The sequence below is a fragment of the Taurulus bubalis genome (assembly GCF_910589615.1).
Source record: "Taurulus bubalis genome assembly, chromosome: 20".
Classification (NCBI taxonomy): Eukaryota; Metazoa; Chordata; class Actinopteri; order Perciformes; family Cottidae; genus Taurulus; species Taurulus bubalis.
Genome location: NC_136608.1, coordinates 11,733,604 through 11,759,940, shown reverse-complemented (window position 1 = coordinate 11,759,940; position 26,337 = coordinate 11,733,604). Strand labels below are relative to the sequence as shown.

General features: G+C 43.2%; 1 protein-coding gene across 1 annotated transcript in view; it reads right to left on the bottom strand.

Annotated features, from left to right (window-relative positions):
* The window catches only part of sema3aa (sema domain, immunoglobulin domain (Ig), short basic domain, secreted, (semaphorin) 3Aa), a gene marked incomplete at both ends in the record, with an annotated part of 29,577 nt that extends 10,454 nt beyond the window's left edge, over window positions 1-19,123 (bottom strand). Inside the window, 6 exons of the mRNA XM_079236228.1 lie at window positions 58-177; window positions 271-361; window positions 1,199-1,318; window positions 4,568-4,630; window positions 6,003-6,163; window positions 19,018-19,123. Of these exons, the coding sequence (XP_079092354.1) occupies window positions 58-177; window positions 271-361; window positions 1,199-1,318; window positions 4,568-4,630; window positions 6,003-6,163; window positions 19,018-19,123 (661 nt within the window). The remainder of the gene's footprint in view (window positions 1-57; window positions 178-270; window positions 362-1,198; window positions 1,319-4,567; window positions 4,631-6,002; window positions 6,164-19,017) is intronic.
* Window positions 19,124-26,337: the final 7,214 nt, after the last annotated feature.

The following is a 26,337-nucleotide window of genomic DNA, read 5'->3' as shown; positions in this document are numbered from 1 at the left end:
CAGCCATTGATACTTGGCTTACATTGAAGTTGTATTATTTGTCTGCTTTTTCTTTACCGTTCAGCCATCTTGAATCGTGCTGCTCTGTTCTAATTGGATGATGATCTCCCAGGGTACGGAAAATAGCAAAGTCCCTTCCCATGAAATCAGCAGATGTGCCAGAGTACAGCTCTCCATCTGTTAGTGAGAAAAGTGTAGTTAGGAACAAATGACCAGTTCTGAAGTGAATGTGTACTTCCTGGAACTAATCAAGGCAGAGATCAAACTCACCGATCAGAAGCGAGGCAGAGAGCATTCTGGGGTCATAGGGGCTTTTCCCGCGGCCGTTCTCGAAATGCGAGGCCAGTCGAAAGATGTTTTCCTGTGGTGGAAAGGGTCAAAGTTCAAGATGAGGCCAGCAAAAGCCACATTCAGCCTGGCTAAAGGTACATTTATAGCCTGTGTTTCAAATTACACCAAATTCTGATTATAGCAAGCAGCATTTGGGACCACAGCAATCATTTCTACAACAAAGAGGAAAAATGGAGAATAGGGAGCAGCAAAAGCACAGCTCACCCTCAGACTTCAATAGAATTGTATATAATAAAAAGAAAATACACAAAAGAGAGACCCAACTTACTCTGTTTTCTTTAAATCAATGACTGACAACACTACTTTAAAGTGAAGTGAACTCCTGCAGGGTCTTCTATACTCAAAACCTGCATGGTGCAAACAGCCATCCCCCGCCCCATTGTCGGACTGCAGAACCCATGCTGGTACATTGATTAACCCGTAGACCTTTATCAAGATGACTGATTAAACTTTTATGCAGGGGAGCGGTTGTTTAATTTCCAACGGCTGAAATCAAACCATGTAGTTTTTTCTACTTCTTCACACAAAGGAAAACATTGATGAGAAGACAATCAATGGAGTGAATGGTTACTGCTGTGCTCGACAGAAACGTGTGCACATGTTAGCGTGCGAGAGCATATACTTAGTGCAGCCAGTGCAGTTGCTGTGGACATATTATTTTAAGGGGAAACAATGACTTATACTGTCATTAGTTTGCTATAGCACTGGTGGCACACTTCATGACTCATTAATGGACACCCAATTGAGATCTAAATTACCTTTTGCATATATATAACTGTTTAAACATGTCGGGGGGGAAAAAACTACAGCATTTGGTGAACCAACATTAATGCAGCCGATGTATTACCTCTGCCCTCTTGCCCATTTCCAGAAAAGAACAGATGGGGTGGAAGGCTCCTGTGCCACAGATGTACAGGTGGGTCTGGTTGAAAGGTTGCAGGACCCGAATGAAGTTAGAACACTCCTTCTGGGGAAAAAAAAAGGGTATAATTTCATACATCTGGCAAAGAGATTTTAATGAATTTTGTGTTTGCAATACTTTTCTCTGTCTATATAGTAATACTACCAGTATGTTATGTAGCCTTGCAAAGCATGTGAAACTTTTTTTTTTTAATAAATTGCATGTTAGCATTGATTTCCAAAAGCCTCCTCCATGTCATAAAGTTTGAATTAAGTTTTATCCTTTGTGAAAATAACATTGACACTTTTAATGGAGAAAAGTCCTGCGGTGATTCAATTGAAAATGGAGACTAATAGGAAACATGCATGATGAAGAATAAAGAAAAGCTCTGTTGGAATATTCCCTTTAAAGCAGGGACTTTCCAGTTGGACTGGAAGAGACTTATGAAACTTAGTCTCTTTCAAGGAAATCCCACCTGTAAGTCAAATCAGTCACTCAGATCTTTAATGATCCATATGTTTGAATTTACTGGGGGTGTTTAGGTTGGCGCTCCAGCACACGTTGATAGTCCCAGTGGTGTGAGACTGTTTATTAGAGTGCTAATCAACAGGATTGGTTAATGCAGGAGGGCTATTAGCAGCCTGGAGGAGTTAATTTGGGCACATGTGGTTCAGAGATTAGGCTGGAGTTTGCCTTATTATGAATACATGCCGCATATCCACCTAACAAATAAGGAGACATTTGCTTGGGGGTTTGAAAACGCAGCACTCGCATCAAATCCCATGCAGACAGCCAAATTACCGCTCTCTCTTCCTCCCTTCAACACATGTATCTCTTCAGGCTTCTAGGCCTCACAGCTATTTACATTTTTATGATTTGATTGCGTCCCTCATATGAGACATAAACTGATTGGAGGCCTCACTGTGTTCAGGTTGGAGTGATGACATTTTCCAGTAGAGAACCAAATGAACTCTGGGATTACACACTACTAAGACTTTCCAAAAAACGTAATTTCCTGCTATTACTCAGAGAGGAAGAAACTTGTGTTTTGGCTCTGTCTCTTTCGCTCCCTCAGTGATGTACTTAAAGAGTTTGACATTTTGAAAATGTATGCTTCGTCACTGCATCAGCTAGCAGCTTGTTAGCCTACTTTAGCGTAACGAATTAAATGAGAGTGAATGAGAGAGTCATATAAACCCCAGTAACCCCAGTTTTGTACTTCAGGTTTTGTATGATTACACAAACCAGATATAACAGATATAGACGGAGTGTGTTGACTTTGTAGGCAGCCAGGGTAGCTGCTTTCTCGTTTCCAGTCTTTCCGCTAAGCTAAGCTACCTGGCTGTCAGCTACATCGTCAAATTGACCGTACATGAGAGGGCCATCAATCTTCTTGTCCCATTCTCAAATAAACATTTATTTATTGTGAAAACTTAATATAAATTGTATGTCAAAATATTAACTTGTTTAATACAAAACCGTAGCATGCTAGTGGTTTCTAACTGACCTGGGGTTCATTCAAGCAAGCAACACCTTTAAACTGCATGTTATCATTAACCCAATAACATTCTACTGCTTAGTTCACAGACTAAACTTCCATGATTTCTTGTGGCTGACCTCAACCCTACAAGTCTATGTGTCTGTGATTGTGTGACTTAATGACTTTACCCTCTGTGTTTTCTACTGTTGAACAGCGGGAGCTCATGTTCCTCCACATCACTCTCACAACCCTATTATATGCATTTCACCAACTTCTATAATCCCCCCTCAATGTCAGGCCTGTTTGGGATTTTACATGGCTGTCTTCGAGTTAGACTCATTAGCTATGTGGTAGGTAAGTTGCACAATAAACACTGACGGACGTTTGTTATGCAAGTCACTCAAGCTGTCTGGCCCGCAGGTGAAAAATGGTTTCCCTGATCCCAAACCATGTCATTATGTGAAAACCACAACACCCGCACAGGATAAAGGAGTCATTATTGGATCAAACTAATGACTCTCTTTGGCCTCGCTATTGATGATGACTTTCCGTTGGAGAAATGGACAGATTTGTACGTGGGTTTGTATACATATGGATGAGTTGTGTGCATTTTGAGACTATAGTGAGCTATCTAATTGAATATGGAAAATGCATTGGAAATGAAGGATAACATTTATGTTTCCTGTAGTATCTGGAAAAATACTCAGAAATGACACGAGGCAGTTCCATGAGATTGTGAATCCAGAATCTGGACCCTTTGTTAGCTGAATCAAATGCAACAACCTGGGCCATGTTACACACTAGTCCTGCCAAGGAGAGTGATACAGCCATGAGGCATTTTGGAAGGGGCAGCTGTTACATTTGTTCTGCGGCTGTAAATTGTGGTTTTGGAGAAATGCATCACTTTGGGAGCTCTGAATGCTTTGGTAATGTCCTAATCAAGGTCTCTCCCTGCTGCACTCCGTCTCCGCTCTCACCGCCTCATTTTCAAGGGTAAACATTTTCACAGCACGCAAATACCTCATCATTCTGTTTTGTGTGATTTTGTGCTGCCAGAAATATTCCCTTTCCACTGTGCGAGGGAGCGAAGGTGTAGTGTTGCTTGTGCGGTGGCGACTTTGTGTTTGTGCGAGAATCCCAGAAAGCTGGCGGCGAGTTGGACTCAAGTAAAAAGCTTTGCGTTTTAAAACGACTACGTAATTCTAGATAATCCTAAACCCTGCAACCGCTGCACTCCAGACTCATCCAGCCATGAAATTAAGATCGGATATAACAAAGAGAGAGCCTATCCAAACAGCAACACAGAGATAACACACACCAACACTGTGCTGTGCACACAAACAAAGCTGGTGGCATATAGTATGTGTTCAGCAAACTTGTGCACATGTGAGCTAACACAGAGCGTCAGATAACGAGGACTCGAACAATACACTCCCACATAAAAAATGCACACATGCGCTCACTCCGAGGCACAAACATACTCCCGACATTAAACTGTACGTCACAGAAGCAAATAACCTCTGAGGTAGTGCGTGGATGTCCTCGTGCCACTGGGACACTGTGTACACCTTTCTGTGACCGAACATCTGTCGTACAGTGTGTTTAGTTGTGGATGGCAGTGGGGAATGGCCGATAGAGAGTAGACTGTGCCAGAGGTACGATGGAGCATGGCTACTGTACTATCACTTAATCTATCGTACCGGGGCTTGATCCAGGCAACTTCTCCCATGCTGTACTGCGGCATTACAGAGAAATTTGAAGATGTACATGGACACGGGACAGGCAAAATGTCGGGAAAAGCTTGAATGATGATGCCATCATGAACGTGGATTTACCTCAAGGTTTTTCCCTGCCCACTTGCATTCGTCCCGCTTCGAGGGGGTGGCAGGCCACGCAATCTGTGCAAATGAGAGAAAGACAAAGTCATACTATGCTGGAGGTGGAGTGTGGACATTTACACATGTTGTTTCATGAAACGGGAAAGGCAATGAGTCAATGCCAGAAATCAGCGGAAATCAAGATTTGTGTAATTCCCAGGAGAAGGACTTTGTATTGGTCATGCTTTATTTTAGTTACTCACTCCGTTATTTCCCTATTTATTCATATCCTGAGAGTTGCATGTGCATACAATAAACTAGGGATGGTCTTTTAAACAGTATAGTGATAGACTGCATTAAAGTGGAATTGAAAATGAGGGAAAACAAACATATAAAAATGTGCTGTGTTTATGTGAAATTTGATCAATTCCATATGGAGGAAGACATGGAAATATGACCCTCTATATTGCATTTGCTGTGTCAATATATATATATATTTTGTTATATGGTCTAAATATGAGTTATGGTTCAGATTATGACATGTGAAAAGTTAAACTCCTTTCTACAGCTTAAATCCTGAGCGTATGGTTGTACTTTTCACTTCAAAAAGCAGGCTTTTGCTACTTTTGGAAAAGACGCATTGTGAACTAAATAATGGCTTTGTACTGTCTTTAAGGCGAATCTATCTGGTGTCACATGAATGACATACACACATGGGGCGTGCAAAGGTACATGTGTAAGGACATTATTATATATTCAAAAATTGGGTGTGATTGAGCTCTTTTCTTTTGCTGGTGGCCACGCAGATGTGGAAAGACAAAGGAAATGTATGCACATGCATGTACATGCATTATTATGTCCATGTAACACACACGATTACAATTCCTAATTCTATTCCGAGACTTTATCTTGTCTCTGTATCAGCTGAGATTCTCTCTCTTGTGACTATGCGCTGCACATTGCATGGTAATTACATAAAATGTGCTTAATCACTGCTTTTTGGGCTTTATCTGATAATGATGCAAAGATCAGAACAAAATAGCAAAAAAGGGGGAAAAAACACACATCCGAGCCAAGGGCAAAAAGAAAAACGGAAACACACTCTCTCTCTGCATTGACTATGCATTTTTCAGCACTTTCATTCCCTTGCCCAGCTCCCTGCAGCCTGCAGGCAAGTCTGTGTCAGCCTTGTGTGTCTAAGATAGCAGCCTGAATCTGATAAAAAGCCTGTTAACCTAGTCCAGGTGGAGTAATGGAATTACGGACGGCCCTGTCTGGACCAAGACAGACAGTGGGAGGGAAGAGGGGAGGGAAGAAAGAGGTGGAGTAATGGACTCCAGAGGGAGCAGCAGGAAGAGAAGAGTAGAAAAGTGAAGAGATGTGGAGTGAAGAGAAGAGAAGAGAAGAGAGAAACCATTAAAATATAACAAAGTTTAGTATATCTGACTGTTACCTGTTTGTGGTCTCTGTTGATGTTGACGAGGTCGAATGAGAAGATGTGGTCCTCGGCTCCGACCAGCAGTCTCCCTCGCTCCTCATCCAATAGGAAAGCGTCGTAGCTCGAGCTGTTGGCCAAGCCGTTGAAAGTGACGAGGTTACTGGACTCTAACATCTCTGGAAGAGAAACAGGAGAAGGATTTAGTGTTGATTGTGTGTTGAGAACGGCTAACAAAAGAGTAAAAGAACAGTTTGAAAAATGAGGAAATAAATCCCACATTTGTGCATGTCCACCACAGCAGTCAGACAAGTTAGTAAACTAAAAGTCTGGACCAAATGGGGTAATATTTATTGTATGAAATCACAATTATTCATGATTTTATATATATATATATATATAATATATTAGTCAGTGTCTCCCAAATTGAGTACTTAATTGTTTGAGTGCAATATTTGTTTTTGTCTTGTGATAAAACATAAAAAAAATATGACGGCTTCTACAGTCAAGATGTCTGTATGAAATCAGCAATTTTATCCTTTATTGCTTTTCCATTCACATTTGCACACACGTACACACACAGACACACGTCAGTCAGGTATAGCGTGAGACATTTCAAGTGAGCACAGCGTGCCCCAATCAGGGACACAGTTCAGCCTTTTCAGCCGTGTGATTGGTTGAATAATTCATATGGAGTGAAGGCCAGGGGAGACACTGTGTGTAGGTAAGTACGTGTGGGTGTGGGTGACATGTAGCTGTAAATGGGTTATTATGTAAATCCACACTGACGAGTGTGTGACTGCACATGGATTTCTGCAGAGTGTTCCATCCAGGTGTACAGAGTGTTTAAGTTGATACTAACAATATGCAGCCAAGCTAAATGGAAACCAGCACAAGACTTCACATGTAATGGGCAGAAGTCTAGCCAGACCTCTGACGGTCGGTTCATATTTAACCACCGCGAGTTCCATCTACTCTGTTATTACATTAACAAATAACCACACTCCCTTCCTGAGACAGAGTTAACCCCCTGATTGAATTTGGTGCCAGTGAACCTCATGTGCCACAGCACAAATATCAGTTCATTTATCAGTGTACATTTATTAGCATAACTAGATTTCAACAGCCATAGGTGGTTACAGTGAAACCAGTAAATCCAACCAAGTGAATCCATGAAAGATCCAGCATATCTATCTTCATTCAGTCTGCATTCATAATAACATGAAAATGATTACATGATACAAAAATTACCACACAAAATTAACACGCAGACATTTAGATGATTGATTAATCGCTTTTGTCAATTATCAAGTCAAAACAACGAACCTCCTCTCGCTCTAGCTTTTAGAATGAGAGGATTTGCTGTTTTCCCTCTATTTTATAGAACTATATATATATATATATATATATATATATATATATATATATATATTTATCCGATACACAGTATTTATATTAGAGTACCTTGTAAAAAATGTTTTAAACATTTTGTAGACTAAGCGAATAATCATGTAGTTATGATAAACCATCAATTAAACAATATTCAAAATGATGGAACCCTGGTTAAATGATGTATTCAAATAACCACCATTAATACTACTGTATATAAATACACTTTATTAGTTACTTTTATGTTGACAAAAAATGCCCCAAAAAACATCTTCAATTGTAATTAGGGCCAAAACAATGGAACTTCTTCATCTTATTGAAAAGCAGCTCACACTATTAATGTGCAATGTGTCATTCAAGAGAAGCTCATTTTGTTTCATACAATGTAGGTAACAGTAGAATTTGGTTTACAATGAAATTAATTGAAATGCAATTAACCATCTGCCTCTTGTTCCTGCAATGGATACAGAACATGTGCTTTATATTTTCACCACCGGTACAGTCTTCTAAAACATCAGCCTCACTATCACACTGGATCATCCATCTTCATCAGTTTCAACATACAGCATGGACACACGCAGGGACACAATATAGCCCACATGTGCACACACACACACACACACACACATATATATATATATATATATATATATATATATATATATATATATATATATATATATATATATATATATATATATATAAACACACACAAATGCACACCCAGTCCTGTGGATTGTGATCTCCCTGCTCTCCCCACAAAGCTCTGATTGACGGGCTGCTATAGGAGCCATCTGCGCCCACTCACAGTGTGTAAGATCTTGGACATCTGTGTCTACATAAAAGAAGGGATTGATGGAAGGGGAGGTGGAGGAAGTGGTGTGTCAACCATGTATGTGTGTCGAGTACCAGTGGGGTGGATGAGGACTGTGAGAGGGAGTGGTCGTCACCTAATAAAGTCGGTTGCAGCTCATCTGCGTCAGTTGGACTTTGGTTTGAGGCAAATGGAGTGGGTGGGTGTGGGCATGAATGGAGTTCTGTGGGTGTGTGTGTGTGAGAATGTGTAGTGCACCACAGATGGGTTGAGCGTATGTGTGTGTAGGTATATTTCTTTCTGTCACTGGCCACTCCATGCACACCAACATCCTGGCATTGACGTTTATACACACTCGTAAGTCGGCAACCACAGAAAAGGCCCACCGCAATACTCAAATTACGACGACAAGAGTTCACATTTTGAAGATAAGAAGTGTCGTCAGAGCCGTTTTGTTAACACGTGGTAGCCAATCAGATGGCCTCTCATTCTCCAGTTTACCAATCATACACAAAATCGCAGGATCAGGGAAATGAATTGGAGGGTAGTAAGGAAATGAGATTTCCAGCAGACAGCACGCCAGAAGAGGTCCTCCTGTATTTCAACTATGAAGGAAAGGAAAACGAATTGGATGTGACAGAAAGCCAAGGTAGGCAAAGCAATTGGAAAGGAATGAAAAAATAAATAGTTTGAAAGATTGGAAAGAAGCAAAAAGAGAAGACAAATAAAAGAATGGCAGACATTGAGAGACAAGGTAAAGGAGTCAACCGCAGGTAAACAAACCAGAGGACAAATAACACTAGTTTAAGGAAAGACTTTTCTTGTCTTTTCTTCTCTTCACTGCCATCTCGGCTGGATACGTGAAAACCTGTCTCGTCTGAGAATGTGAGAGGCCGGAGCTGAACCCAGGAGTGCTGCAAAACAGACCGTCACGAAAGGTTTCCCCCAGATGGGCCAAAGCAGAAATAACACACGTATTTCAACACGTTTGCGATCTCTGACAAAGACACGGTGGCCTGCACACACAAACGCACACAGAGAGGCTTTATCTGAGCTGGGATCTGCTGTGATTTGGAGAATTGGAGGAACTGGGCGTGAGCACCTAAGGACCTCTAACCCAAACACAGACACGCTCGTTTGGAAATGGGAGCATGGGCAGAGACAGGGCACCACGGCTCATACAAAATACAGTAACCAAGCAGAAGACAAGCACGGAATAACATTACACACTCTCTCTCACACACACACACACACACACACACACAAGCAAAGCAACACAAATCCACTGCGCTCTGCTTTTAAAATGTGAGTACACACCCTTGAAGTGACATGAATATATTAATATTGACCTAAATGTTTACACCGCATCAATTCTTCCTGAACACACTCGCACGCAGACATACTTCCCAGAAGTTAAGTTGTAATCCAATCATTTCATTTCTGCTTATGCAGCATGAACTAGTCGAACAGTCAGCGCACTCAGCAACTTCCACCTCTAACATACTCCCTGGCCCCGGACCTCCCAACACACTCATACACGCACACACACACACACACACACACACACACACACACACACACACACACACACACACACATTGAAACACACCGCGTCTCATGCATGCGTGCACTCACGTGCCACGCGCTCCCCTCACCACACACAGTCCGCTTACTAGCCCCTGGATACGCAGCAGAGACACCCGAAACACACACACACACACTCCACTCACATCACACACGCATACACATGGGCGACACACACTCCGTTCAGTCCCCATTCCAACGCACTTTCTCTTGTTACACGCATCCTCTGTCTGCTCTTTTTCACTCACACATTCTGTCTTTTACAGATTCAAAGTATACAGCACACATCCAGGCACAGTGGCCAATGCAAACAGCCACAGACTCGACACACACACACACACACACACACACACACACACACACACACACACACACACACACACACACACACACACCTGCATGCATCCAGAGATATAGTTAAGCATTAACATATGGCTGAAAGATTTGTTATATCCTAAACTACAGACACTTACTAGACTGAGGTTATATTATTTTTCATATAACGCTCCATGCACAAATACACTTATGAAACTGGAAAATACAAGCAATTCATTTAAATACATTATCATTTGTCCCTTTGTCATACGCCATTATGGAAAACAACCTGGCTCTTGTCTTAAAAAGCTCCGGGAGGGGGGGAGCTACATTCAAAATTCAAGTGCAATTGTCTGTGGAGTACTCTTCACTCCCCCATTCTCCAAACAGGCAGGCGCTTTAGACGCCTACATGCCACGCAATAGCGGAATAATGAAACGGCATGAAAGAAAGGCGACAGGGCATTAAATTATGTTTATCTGAATGTGTGTACGCGCCGCTGTGCGAGTGTGTGTTTGAGTGACACTAAACATAAAAGCCCGACGGAGGAAAACACTTGACTGAGATTCAACAGATGGGTAATATTCCATTAAACTAATGCAACACTGTTTAAGTGTCTCTCTTGTGCACACGTATATACAGTGAAGGCTGAATGAGAGAAGACACACTGTTTGATAAGTAAAACACATTTTACTTGTTCATTTCCTGTTGGTTGACACAGCTTTGATTTTCTTGGCAAAAGGAGCATAACTTAGAGCCGATAGGTGTGTTTCTGTGGTTTGTCAGAGCGTGTAAAACGGTGTATTACTACAAAGCTGCTCCATTGACAGGCAGGGGAAGAAGAAGAAAAAATGTGAAAAGAAAATGGCAGCTCAAAAGGAACTGGCGCATAGAATTACACATGTTTATCTTTCAAAAACAAGGCTAGCTCCATAAAAGCAAAGACCCACAGTACTGCAATATCTCCAGCGGTTTGGTTTGGCCTGTCAGTCTCTCTGTCTCTCGAATGCTTTCTTTTTTCTCTGTGTGTGGTGCGGTGTACGTTTCCCCGGCTCACACGACGGCCACGGCTACAAAACACAGGTGCTGGAGAAAAAAAAGAGGAGACAGCCGCCCCATGGAAATTTGCTGAGAGCTTTGCTTAACAAAGTGTTCAAATATTATCCTAAACTCAAGGATATCCACACATGCCTTTAAAAGTTCACCTCCCCGCTCGTACTCGCCGCCTCCCTTTCTCTCTCTTTCTAAGCACAGAAGCAGGTGTAGTTTGGTTTCCATGGTGATCGTCTGTCTGACACAACCTGGGTCATCGGATTTCTCGCTCACGTGCATCCGAGCGACATCTCTGACAGGAAATGCGCTCCCTTACACACACCGCTGTGACCTCTGCAAATTAAGAAGAGCCGGCACGCGTGTTTTAATCCAAAAGAACAGAGGGATGTGCGCATGAAGTGTCGCGTTGATTAAATATGTGAGGTTTGCAGTTAAAGCCGCACTGATATTACTTTTCCAGTTCTGTTAAACACACCGTTCCAGTTGAGAAAGAAACATAATTTTATATTCTTACACACTAGGATTATAAAGTGACTCATACCCATAATTCATAGTCAAGTACTGTATCTTATGGGACATTTTAATACCATATTCGGCCCTGTGAATGTGACTCAGAGTGTGTAGGATATGTATCAGAGGGATTAACAAGGAAAACGTGACCACATCCCAAACCACAAGAATCTATATGAGTAGCCTAAGTATGTGTTCAATTTCACCATACAGCACCATTCATCTCTCTCAACCCAAATGCTCGGCTCCCTCGTCACCGCACGGCATCGAGGGAGAGAGACGGAGAGTGAACGCGAGGGTATACCAGACGAGTGGACAGGAGAGGAAAAGCAGAGAAGGCAACATGATGAATGATACAGTAGAGACGAGAATAATGAAAGCAAACAAAGGCAGAAACAGGAGCCGGATGAAAAGAAAATGCACACACGTAACAAAAGCGGTTGAATATGGAACCGTTTCATTACTGTGTGTCTCCTCTTGTCATTGGTCGGCTGGACTAAGGAGAGCGGTTTTCCACCAGCGTTGTGACCACAGACGGCTCGAGGCCTGGCCATGCGTACCGCAGAAAGCCCACTCACACACCACTGAAATGCTCACTGCATAACCAGGCTGCTCAGCCTCTTTGGCTCCTTTTACTTTAGAGGAAAACTCACACTGGCACACTCGCGGATATACACACACGTCACTTTTGTATGTAAATACAGTCATCAAATCAAACCTGTTTGAATGCGCACAAACGGGGACAATGTGCCATGTGTATCCACACACACACATACACACACTCACACACACATATTACTCCTCTGCAAAGCTGTGCAGAGAGAGGGAGACGGTGCCATTGTGAGGCAGTTTGATGGATGGACTTCGAGAGGAACCAGGCTGTGGTTAGCGTGGTCATGTCTGGAGCCACTGCCTGTTAGTGCCGCCTGTCAGCAGTACCGTGTAGCTGAATGTCAGCTCTGCCATTTTATTAGAAATTAATGAGGCAAAGGCTACAGATCTGAATGTGTCCCAGGCAAACTGTGACAGCAAACACGTCGATGTGACAGAGACACTCCAAGACAAAATCCACCGGCACACGGATGCACATTGCAGCTCTGCACACCATTATTTAGGTAGTAACAAAACAAGGGCTCATGTCATAAATTTCATGAAATGCATTTGCACTGGGAAATGATAATCGACCACATTTTTATAATGTCAAGATTTATGTTTGTAATTTCACAATGGGGTAATTATGGTCTCATGTTGCTCCTGGTATTCATGGCAGAAAGAGAAAAATAACAGGTCAAAGGGAAAGAAAGAAAAAAAAGGACTTGTATTTCCAGTTAAATTTCAATTGTGATATTAAAACAAATGAGTGGTGGAGTTGGATTAAAACCGCTAACGGTGGCTATTATATTACATATCAGGGCACGTCCTTAATAGCATCAATCTTGGTCAAAAAGTCATGACACGCTCTACTTTTACACAACTCGTTTAACATGTCTGTTCCTGTCCCTCCCGTCTCTTTGTCTGTGTGTCCGTCTGTTGTCCATCAGTCCTTCAGCCCGTCTGTCCGCAGAGATGTCCCCCTCATTTGTAACACGACTCTGTTCGGATTGAATGGTGCACCCTTTCTCCATCTGACTGACAAGACTTAGCAGGTGGCGGGACCCATTCATACCCGCGGTTCAGCAATCTGCACCACGCTGTAACCCAAGCCCACATCCCAAACACAGATGCAAGGGCCCAGGGTATTTTTCCTGTGTGCATGTCCATACAACGCTTATGCACACACACAGACACAAATGTACACTGAACACACACACAATTGCCCGCGTGCACACTCGTTAATCTTTCAGCAAACACGCGGTGCACTACCTCCTATTGCGGTCGATGAGCACGCATCCAGATTGTTTTTGATAATCAGTCGGTTTAAATAAAAAATGTTGGAAGAAAATAGAACTAAGAACATTTTAATAACACTGGGGAAATGCATGACATTCCCACACACACACACACACACACACACACACACACACACACACACACACACACACACACACACAAACTAAAGACGTGCAATTGAAAGGGTCATAAAACTCCCAAATTATAGCCTATATTCAACACGATGTAACAATAACACATGTTAATCACTCCTCCCTTCTCCAGTATTACTTTGAATTACATGCAATGAGATAAGTTAGAGCACGAAACAATCCACGATAACAAACAATATCACACTCCCTCCCTGTATGCAACGGAAACAAGTGACGGATTTTTCTGCGACTTGATGGATGCCTTTTTGTGTTGCAAGTGCGTTGTGTCATTGTACAATTATCTGTGGAGGCAATGTGTCAACACATATACACACTTAATTGCACAATCTTTCAACTTGTGGACTTGTGGTCAGGTGTGTGAGTCAGTGTAGGGAAACGGTGTGTATCCCGGATGCAACATAGGGGCACGACTGAAAAGCGAGCCACTGCAAAACATTGGTTGACACAATTGGAATGTGGCTGTGTGGGAGCGAGGATGAGGGCAGATTGGTGTGTGTGTGAGTGAGAGAGTTGAAAAGAAGGATAGCCAAAAAGATGTGTATCAACCGAGCTGCAATCAAAAAGACGGGAGCAGGAGACAAACACACACACACACACACACACACACACACACACACACAGAGACACAGAGACACACAGCCTCGATGAACATTGTACTTAGGGTCTGCGGTGTTGTGGTTCTTCGAGAAGCGGCCGAGCCGCAGGAGGAGGAGAGAGAAGAACTCTGAGAAATACGAAGAGAGAGAGGGAGAGAGAGAGAGGACGACTCCAAAGTCTCCAAAGTTGGCGCTTTGGGAGAACACCTTATAATTATCTACATCCGCCCCAGCCCGCAGAATGGACAGATACAACAGAGGGGAAACGGAGGGCAAGAGAGAGACTCTCATTCACGAGTCAAAGAATGAAAAGACAACATCTCCTGATAAACCGACACACATGCAAACACCCACAAACAGTCTGTATTTTTATAGGCAGGCACGCCCACACACAAACACTCACGGACGCACTCACACAGACGGGCTTATTACGGGGCTGCGATCCAGACTGCGTTGAGTGCGGTTCCACATCAAGTGTCTATTTTGAAGGTTCGTAAGCCAATTCCAGATTCCCTGTCTCTTTCTCAGTCCCACCCATACAGCCAGCGTGGGGCCGCTGCGATGGCATTAAGAGGTCATACAGTCGGCTCCGTAATTACCCACGGCAAGGGTAATTATCAGGTTTGACGAGGCCTTTTAAATGTTAAAGTGCCGCCCGCTGGCTCCTTTTTAAGGGATCACAATAGGGTCAGGTTTTGCCGTTTCTCTGTGTGCTGTATGTGCATCGATTGACCTTTAGGGGTCAGTGTTCCTCCTGAGGGTTACTGAGAGTGTGGGAGGCGCTGTACTGTAGATGGATTGTGTTCAGGAATGTGATTGTGTACAGGCATGAATTGATCAATGGGAGTGTGTCATTGTCTTATCCTTTCAATTCATGTGGCTGCAGTGGTAGTAAATGTGGTTGTGCAACAAAAAAAAACACAAGTATTTTAGATGATTTCAACATGCATTTTGCTTGGCAACTCTAGGTTATTTTGATTCACTTGTAATACATTGGGTTGCCGTTCCCCACCCCCTGAATATTACCACACAACATTGGTTTCTATCAGTAGTTCAAACAAGTGAGCTTTCATTGTAATCGATACACCCTTTGCCGAACACGCTTATTTTAACTGGGACTCCAGTTTCACCTCACGGCTCCCTTATGTTCCTAGTCACGGCAAGTTGGTAAGACCTATCCTAGTCTCAAGGAGGAGAGAAAATCATTAACTCGTGTGATCATCATTCTGTCCCCATGAAGCCAGATCCTTTTAGCTGAGAGATGTCTAACTGACCCCACTGGGAAATCATTTACTCTGCACTTGCTGCGCCAGCCGTCCCATGAGAGGTAATTGTATCTACCTGCTTCCATTTCTCAGTCGTTCTACCTCTCAAACTGCTCACTCTGCAGCCGTTCGCCTGTCCTTTCCAGCAGACGACTATCAGTCCCTGGAGGCATGTCATCAGCACTCATTTGAGAACGCTTTCATGCGACCCCGCTCGCATGCTCATATGTATCCGACTGCCCAAATCACAGACTTGTTCCCTGTGAGTGTCCTACTCCTGGGCCTCGGTCTCTCTCTCTCATTTTCTGCTTGTGTGATCGTCCCCCACTCAAGGGCCCGGCATACGGTTTGACTGTCCATCCCAGGAGGATTCCTCCTTGTCGTTTATTTGACTTAATTACTATGCCGGCTGCGTGGAGGGAGAGGGGATGAGTGACACTTCATTTAACGACCAGCCTCCCTTTTCCTTCTGGGTCGTCTACTGTACGTCTGCCAGCTTTTCCTTCATTAAAAGCAGATCTCCTCCCCTCCACCGTCACACACACCATGCCTCCACCCTTCTCTTCCTCCCACCACCCGCCACATTGTGGGTGTTTACCGAGAATTGTCCCCTGACAGGCATCAAGAGAGGCATCAAACACCTGTGGGCTGCAGACACATGCGCAGTTACTGGCTAGCAGTAACACAAAATCCTCATTTCCACCGTATGGCACGGTTTAACTCGGCTTGGAAGCTGTTTTTTGGAGTTTTCCATTGGCAGAAGTTGTGAATAGTACCTGGTGGTCCCGTTGAGGTTCCAAGCATACTGAGCCAATACTAGAAGGTGGAGTTAAAACAGAAGGAATCTCCATTGTCACGCTCATCCTGCACAAACCCACCTTTTTCTTAAATAAGCACGCTTAGCGCTAATAGCGGCCGCGGTTTGTTTATCCACTCGGTCTTTGCAGATTTCTTTTAAATGGCAGCCCACAAAACCATGACGTGGTCATTTGACAAAGTGCAGATATTCCTCTGAGTGTCGCCTGAGATATGATGTTTCAGCATTTTACGTGGCGTCGGTAAGAATATCAGCGAAGAATCCTGCAAGCATCGGCGGGCTACTATCTGCAGTGGAAAACGGAAAATTGAGAAAGGTAGCTGGCGCCAACAGTGAGTCGAGTCAAGCCGAACCATGCAGTGAAAATGAGTCAAAGGCTTTTTCACCCCATGTTCACGCACACAATAATATACATCAAGCGCAGACAACAGAAGCCGACAGCAGTTTGCAATCCCACATGATTACAGAAACCCTGATTCAACAGAACAATAGAACACACTCATTTGTGAGCTCATAGATACGTGCATGGGCACACGCAAACCAGGTGTCTAATTATATGGGCGCATGCCAGACCTGACACATTTTTGCCTCGCTAAAACACACACAAAGTCACACACCAAGACACCATTTACAGTCTAAGGGAAATCACAGGAGAGGGTGTTGAGTCCTCACACCAAGACGTGGCAAGAACATTCACACACACACACATATATAAACAACCACGCTTTGGTGCACTTTTAGCAAAAAGATATTGTACATCTACTGAAGTACATCTATCATGACAGGCTACTATTTTGCTGCAGACCGGCTCTCTTGGTTTGAAGATACACATCCATCACTCGTACAGTCAGTCACTGCACAGTGTGATGCTTGATGACAATTCTCTTGTCTAGTATTGTTGTCAGCAACATGTTCACTTGTCAGACTGAACAGTGAGGAGGATCATGAGAGGGTACAAGAGGGAACTATATTCACATACTCTAAACAGATGGCTGGGCAAAGAAGGGATGACAATTTCCCATCATGCCTAGAGGCTCCGTTCCGTGTGAACTGACATGGAGCCCAGGGGATGTATGACTTGTAGCAGGTAAGTTCAACTATGATTCATTTGAGATTTATTTGGTTCAGGTGGTAAATGCATGTCATCGCCCTTTATGGTGACATGCCAGCCACACTTCTGCTAAAATACAAAAGTCACATGCTTTTTGGGGGAGGGATTTAGAACACAGAGAACACCATACACACTGGGAAGTTGAAAAGATTGATGAAGGGAAACATACGGTACCAAAATTACAACTTGCACTCCATCTAAAGAATAAAGCATGTCATAGAGCAGGCCTCTAAACATAAGTTACAGCTAAAACGTCTCGGCTAAAGATAGAGAATGAATGAGAGTGACAAACATCACATTCACTCCCTTCATGACTGAAATTTTCCCTCAACGTAGATTTAAATCATCCGAGGAGCCGAAGCTTTGGGTGACAGTCAAACGCTCAAGTGGATGCTGCTAAACAACGGCAAATCAGCATGTTCATAGATTTTCAGAGAGTATGTTTTATGAGAAAAACGGGACTAAAATAAAAAAATCGAGAGAGCGTACTCTCAGCCATATACTTTTGGTCATGTTTTAGGACAAAGAACCACAATAGCCTCCCTGACTGACATTAAAAAGCACAAAAAACCTCCCGAAAATATGCCAAAAATGTTGCCAGTTATTTCTAGCTGAGATGAAAAGTCTGCTATTACAAAGAGCCTGATTTAGTGTAGGGTGTGAGAGAGGAGACGAGACAGAAAGAGAGAGAGAAAGAGAGAGAGGGAGGAGGAGAGGAAGAGCCGGCGCTCCGCAGTCTCCCCTCAAAATAACACAGAAGGAGAGAGAATAACATGTTTGCAGTATACGTCAAGAACTTACACGTGCACAATATGAAAAAGACGCACGAAACTCCCTCTCGTTCTGCTGCACATAGATTCATTTCAAGCACACGCATTAAATCAACATGCATGTATAGTTTTCCATTTAAACAAAACTCTACAACTGTTGGATCCATTTAGGACAGAGTAATGAGAAGTCGGGAAACCTGCGTGGCCCCTCAAAGAAAGGCTCTGTGTCATGACCGAAAGCAGAGTTTTTGGGACAGAAGCCATTAAAACCGAGGCTCCACTGCCTGTTTGGAGCACTTAACAGGGGCGCACAGTACTAGCAGAAGCGGACAGCAGAAGGGGAAAATTGGTACAGGGGCCAATATATACATTTAACTCCAGGCTAGAGCATTTCCTCAGCATATGGAACCAATCTGAATATTTGTAAGAAGAACAGGGGATTCAGAGAGACAGACAGGGGCGAGTGGGAAGGAAGGAGTGAGTTAATGGGAGAGAGGAATATAGACGGGTAACCAGAGAGTTAGATGCTGTGTACTGACCAAGAGGGAGAAAGAGTGAAAGAGAGAAACACAGAGGCAGAAATAGATTCACAGAAATAGAGGAGAAAAAAGGGATATTCAACATAAGAAAGAATGGATGAAAAGAAAAGCATGAAAGAGCACCCACGGGCAAGAAAAATAGACTAGACAAGCTACGTTAAAAGCACCAGCAACAACCGCGGTCCCATATATATCCTGGAGACAGGGGAGAACGGAGAATGGGCTTACCCTTGTATGACAGCTTTAGCCTGGGTACGTTGTGCTTGGGCTCAGCACCTCTTCCCGGCTGCACCGCCCCGCACAGCAGCATTACAATCCCAAACAGGTAATCCATGGTGCTGGAGTGCTGCTGGCTGGCCTCCAGACCAGGGGGCACTCACACCCCGACCAGTGCACAGAGATGAGTGTCTCCCGCTGTGGTCCGCCGAGCCTGGAGAGTTCCTCCACGCGAGCCCTGACAGCGGAGGGTTCCAGGGAGGGGGAAACACTCCTGGTTGTGCTGCCCCAGCTTAGAGAGCAGACAGTGGGGGGGACTTCTGTAGTGTGAAGTGGGTGGAGGGGTGCCGCTCACATGGCTCCCCGTGTGGAGGTCCAGCCTATACAGTCCCTTGGCTTATCTGTTCTCCCCCCCAGGTGAAGGCTCAGCAGGGCTTCAGCTTGGCGTGAGATGAGAGGTAGAGCCTGTGTGAAGGTAAATCAGATCACTTATCCACAATAGTAAGGCTGTCCTTTTCTAGAGATCTTTTCTTTTCTTTCTCTTTTTTTTATCTCTTTCTGTCTTCTGGCTTCTTCTCTTTGAGCAGACACTCACAGCAACCCTCTAATCCTTGTGTGCGGCTCTAACAGACTGCGAGAGAGAGAGAGGAAGAGAGAGAGAGCTAAACCATCCACGGGAAGAGAGGGGAGGGGAGGGAGAGCAGCTGAGAGAGAGAGAGAGAAGGGGAGTGCTGGTGAGAGGGAGAGAGAGGGGGGCAGGATGGCTCGAGAGCAGCGATGGAACCAGTATAGTGGATAGGAAGTATAGTGGATGGTTAGGTTTTTATAGTGTTTTCTCTTCCCCACTTTTTGCTCTTTTTTGTTGTCAATCATTAGTTCTTTATTTCCTTTCTGCTAATATCTCACACAAATTACTTGAACCATAAACAAGGCATTCGCTGGTTATATTGCCCGTCCGTTGTTTTGCAGCTCCCCCTGTATGTCCTCAGGCTAAAGTCAGAAAGAAAAAGATTGACACACTGAACTGATAGCTGCCAATGCATTCATTTAATAAGGCCTCACATAGATCTGTAGGATCTTTTTTCTGACGAAAGTCTTTTAAAGGAGCAATTTTTCTGGTTAACACATTTTTGCTTGTAAAAACTCCAGAAAGTGTTTTTTGTTTTGTTTTTTTAGATGAGAAAGCACATTTTTGATCTTGGAAACAATAATTGACACAAACATCTCACCACGAAGCCTAAATAGCTGTTCTGCAGTCTTCCTGAGTAAATTGCCCCCTGTGGTCATTGTTTTTTAGATGTTAAACTTTTTTATTTACTCTTAATTATTTCAAGCACTTTTTAAGGGCCACACATTCATGTTGAAATAAATGTTGACACTGGCGTTGTAAACAGAACGGACATCTTGTTGGAATTTTCGAGAATTTGGAAGGAATGTATACATGTTACAGCTTTTTCACCATCTGCCCACTTTATTTGCTGCAGATGGGTCATTATGTGTGATTATTTCAAGATTTCTTCAGGAAATACACAATATACAGTTTTTATAATTAGCAGTTAAATTACTAAATGTGAAAAGCACTGAGGATCATATTTATGACTGCTTTTTTCTTCTTCTTTTGATTCAAATTCAGGCTTGAAGTGGGTTTGGGAGTTACTAAGAATCGGACTGGTTGACATGGATGAAGAAAAACAGTCACGGTCCTGGGAAAAGTTCAGAGAAATAAATCACAGCCAGGAAAGACAGAACAAGAGTTTTTAATTCCTGTAATAGCCATATCATGTACACTCCAAGTACCGCTTCAACAAAGTAGATTATACGGAAGATTACTTAGAAAGGCTTGTGTCTGTTCTTTTGAGTTCAGAATTGACATCTTTTTCAGTGAGTTATGAGGAGTGTTGCACATAAATTACAAATCCCAATTTTCCCACAGAGAGTAAAGCCTACGAATGTGTTTTTGACTTATCCAGATAAAAAATCCGCCGGTTGAGGGGAACACATGCTGGTAGTTAACCTGTGTAGTCTGAGACGGATCCTGTATCTGGTTAAGTCATTTACATCAGCAGGGCAACCTAAGCCCCCTCCTCTTTCTCAACCCCCGCTAGCCCGCGCAGGTGTTTGTGTGTGAGTGGGCACCTCCTGCTTCCTCTCGGAGGGTAACATAGCAGGGGTTAGGTGATAAAAGCTTTGATAAACAGGAGTGCTGATGTGTCAACTCACACACCTCAAGACAGCAAAAGAAAACAACCTGAGAATCGAGCTGATGTAGCGAGGCTGGTGAGTGTGTGCTTGCGATATAAGGGTACCCTCATCATTCCAGCGCTCCCACCGGTGCTTTTGTGTTTTGAAACTATTGTTGTTGCATTGTCAGGCATATCCGTTCTGGGATATAGACAGGGATGTTGGTGTCCGACATATTTATGTCTCCTTAAAGGAACACCATCTTTAAGCCAACACCAGTTCACTAGAACTTGGATGTTATTTTGGTAGTTTTGGCCATCATTCCCATTGGCAATGTAACATTGTACTCTCCGAGATAACTGCTGAGAACTGGAAAAACAGCTTCAAAAAGGTCTTAGCCAAAGTCATCTAGAATAGAATGGTAGGATGAACATCCAAACTGTCCATATTAATCACAGTTTATAGAGCATTTTCCCTGATTCAACTTTGACCTAATGTACTAACCGTAGTTGTGGGAATGCAGTTTGTCTGTGTAGTGACACATTATTCTGGCATTTCAGGCGTATTTTGTTTGGGCTTACTTCCAAATAAAGTGGTTTAGATAATCTGGCTTCACAGTCTACAATCCATTTTGTCGTTTTACTGCCATGTCACCATATTTCCCAGATCTCAGCAATTTACAATATTCATTTAATTAATTAATTAAATTAATAGAAATTAAGGCTAAATCTATTAAATAAGGCGTTTTTTTAAGTCATGTTGACCCTATTAGTTTAAGTTGTTATGAATGAATCTTGATGAGTGCCAACATGCATCCGTGTCTTCTATTGTGCATTCACTTCCACAACCATGGAGCCCACGTCCTCGTCTCTCATCGCCCCTTTAGTCTAAACAGCCTTTTTAGCTGTTTACCCCAAACAAAAAGATGTGTGGACAGACACATGAAAGTATTCTCCTCTCGCACTAATCCTCTCTCCATCGACCTCTGCCTCTCTCCTCTGCCCTGCTCAGCCACCTTCCTCCCATTTATCTGCATTAGCCAAACTAATGGCAGCCCGGCTACCTGCATAGATCTTCGCCGGTGGAGTGAGATGTGCTGGAACACGCCTTTATGGCTTGCCCTTTAGGGAGTGCAGCAACAGTCCGACCTATCCTTGCCGATCTATTTGCGACAACCCCCCGGCACCCCAGCCGATGGAGTGGCCCTGAGTAATGACGACTTAATAAATGGTGACACGCCGTTGGCGCTGGAATGAGATGCCCATTGACAAGGAGCTTCCAGAGGCTTTCAGCGCCTGCCGGTAAAAATAGAAGGGGACACGAGACACCCCGCTTATGAGGACACGGCGGATAGGGGATAGGCGTCAAACAGGTCGGTGTGTGTGGCCAGTGTCAATGTGCTGTTACTGATATGATGGTGTATCTTCATCTAGGGCTATGGGAAGTACTGTTAATGTTCTGTGTGTATGTGTGTGTGCATTAGAGAAAATGATTACGGTAACATGATCCCAGATGTCTGTTTTATAGAGAACATCGGAACTGTCCCCACCCTGGACACACACACTTCCCTTCAATCTTTCGCCTTTTTTACTGTAACACACGCCTAAAAGTCGGCCGGCTCATATCCTAACTGACCTAATGTCCCCGAGGCCATCCCCACTGCTAGCACAGGATAACTAAATGCTGTTTCGATAAATGACACACCAAGTTCAAGGTAGAAACAGCCATCACTTCCTTTATACCGCGGGAGTTCCTCTTCCTATTCACTTCCTGTTCAACGCCACCTCCTACTCAATGTTACGGGAGGTCAAGCAGCAACCTCTTACTCAGCAAATGACATGTCCAGGAAGCACGGATGAGGAAAAGGTGGGAGACAGTCAGGAAAGGCAGGCGGAGGGACAGAGGAAGAACAGTAGCAAGGAGTGGGTGTTGTGACAAAGCAGCATTTCAATTTGTGAGGTTGTGGACTGCTGACCAAGGCCTTAAAGCTGCTTATTGAGCAGGCTAACGCAAAGAAAGCTTCAGCACATGGATGAGTTATATTGATGATGTTTATTGCAAAAAGGAGGATAAGACGAGACACATTAGTTACAGAGTGCAACTGTGCAACTCTGGACTTTTTCATCACCCATTTGGCTGTAAAAAAGGAAGATCACCTAATATATCACCAGTTGCGCATGCAGTTTGGCACAATTAAACATTTACCTGAATGTGAAGGCATGGGAGGGGAACAAAAATGAAGAAAAAAAACACACAAGTGTAGGCAATCATTGTTGTAACTCTGTAAAACTGTCCGTCTCTGTGAGAGCTGTAGTATATGAAGCCTAAAGTGTCAAGGTCCTTTTAACAGAAAAGACAGACTGCAGTGTGATAGGAAGTTGGTGCGGCAATTACACGACTACATACATATACTTTTGACCTCTTTTATATAAAATATATGAAATCATCCCACCTGTCCAGTCAAGAGCTGACACCTGTTTCTGCTCTCGCATGCTCTTTTTGCCCAACTCTTACTCTATAAACAAAGTGGCGGTTTCATTAAAAATCCATTCTCGGGCTCATTAACAATGCTTCCTCTCCACCAGAAGATCCTTCAAACCCCGGACGGAGGGAAATGGGAGGTTTCCCTCCATTTCATCGCTTCTCAAAAGGTCAAAGGTCTGCCCCGAGGTTTACAATGGGGTCACGCAACCCCTCGGCTTGAGTAATCTCTTTTAGCCGGGCCTTTGCATACATACACGCAATTCCATGCGTGCACATCCAGTTTCCGCATCCACTCAAGACAAGTACGGGAATGAGAGGGTAAATAAACAAAAGTGGAACCACATTGCACCATGGGAGAGAAAACACTACCAAGCTGGAACAGCTGTTGCAATGAGGGAGGGGTGAAGGGAAGTTGTTGGGCGTATTTATTCATTGCCGATACATTTCCATCCATCTTCTGGTGACGGAAGTCTCCTGTGGAGCCTTGCCTCACACAGATGTGTCCGCTCCGCTCAAGTGATGACGGTGGTGCAAGGCAGATCAAGACCCGTTTACAGGAAGCGGGGAAACTTGACTGAAACCTAATACTGATTCATAAAATCGGATCTTTTCCTGCTGACGCTTGTGTGGGGGAGGACGTAGGAGTTGTGTTTGGTCCGTTATCAGCTGTGTGCACTTGTTGAGCAACAACATTTGCTGAGCAGAAGTGTCTTCTGAAGTAAATGATATTGATATCCACTACATTTATATCAATGGGCTTTTTAAATGAGCGCAGATGAACAACAAGCATGACGTTACAATTGAATGACTGAGCGACTTCCAACTTCATGATGAAAGACTTCTAACTTGTTTGAGTCCAAAGGAAGCTCATCAAGAGGCACCACTGATGCGTAAAGGACCGATAGAAATCTTGAAGTGAGGGGGGCTGTGGACTAATCCGAGACCTGAAGGATTCCTTTAAATCGTATGTATATGTAAATTCAAAACACACCATTTGTGAATGGAGGCTTGTTGGGGGTGGACTTAAGTCCGGAGTTGGGCTCAGACAACAGTGGAGAGGCTCATTATTTCCTCTATATGGCCAAAATCAGGGAGCTTATGGACCTTGGAGAAATCTGCTTTCCCTCACCCTTGCCTCTCATCTACACCCACAGATCTCTCAAAGAGCATTAGCCACTCTGCAAGGCCGCTGAAATTAAAGTGTAACCTAATTGCGTGGTGAGGATTTGTTAAGGTGGGGGAGTAATGATGGGACTAAAAGCATTAGGTTGGGACCTTGCTTACGCCAGGTCCACACTTTTTTTGAATGTTTTCCGAAAGTCCCCCACACTGAAATAGCAACAAATATATATTTTCTATACGCTACTGTGACAAACTTTCAGGTTTTCAGACTTAAACTATTTCAGAATACAGGCATTTTACATTGTTATAGCTTTATGTGTCTGAAATTAAAGTTGTCCTCGTCTTTGGAGCCAGCTGAGAAAATATTGTTAAAAACAGCTATGATTTATGACCATAAAGCAATTCACTTTTTATACGTGTGCAGACTCCAGGCAACAGTAACTCGAAATCAAACATCCCCAATGTCATAAAACATATAATAATAGCTGACAGGCAAAAATGTAACACTAAATAGAAGCCAATGTCCCCATCAATGCCACAAAACAATCACTCACTGAGGGCAGCAACTAATGATGATTTTCAATATAGATTAATCTGATGATTATTTTCTAGATTTGATTAATATTCAAAAGACTTGTTTTGTCCAACCCCCAAATAAAAAAAGAAGGTGCAGTGGATCTTTTTTTCAAGTTACAATCTCAAATATCTCAGTTTTTCTTTCTTTGGCGGCACCTATGGTCATTGGTGGTAACTGCAGGTATGTCCTTGGATCGAACTTCCCAAAGGTCAAAGAAGTGTAGTCACGCTCCAGCCACCTAGTTTGCAGTATTGATAATGCCAGTTCCTTGTGTGTATGTGCTATATAATTTTCCGATAGTCACTTAAGATATATATTTCAATGAAAACTTTTGAAATTATTAATTAAAAAAATTATTTCGAAAATCATGATTGCCTTCATTGGATCGTGATTGATGGAAAACAAGGGCAGCAAAAGAAGGGGGTATGACATGCAACAAAAGTCTCCAGCTGATTTCAAACTTCATCTGCAAAAAAATATGAATGGGAAATGCTTTGAGAGCATCTGAAGTCCCTCCAGCCTTTGCAAGCATACAGTATGCAGTAATAAGAATAAGTCTTGCGTATGAATCTTGTAGCTGCTCCATAAATGTCTCCTGTCAGGAAGACATTCTCCCAGTATTTCTCTTTCTCTCCGTCTGTACGGCTGACAAAGCAGGAACAGTGGCACAGCACTCTGTCCTGCTCTTCTATTAAATATTTACACGCTTGTGAAACATATAAAACTAACCACCGAAGCTCGCATTACTACTCCGGCAGAGGAGTCAGATTTAATATGGCTCACATTCGCTTCCAAGAATATGTGTGTTAAATAAGGAAAGCTAGACAGAGACAGACAGACAGACAAATGGATTTAAATGCATTCATACTGCTGAGCAGGTGTCTGGCGATCAATTGGCATCTTCATTTATTTATTTGTATTGAATTTTTCCTCCATCAGAAAACCAACTGTACTTATATCTTTCTGAA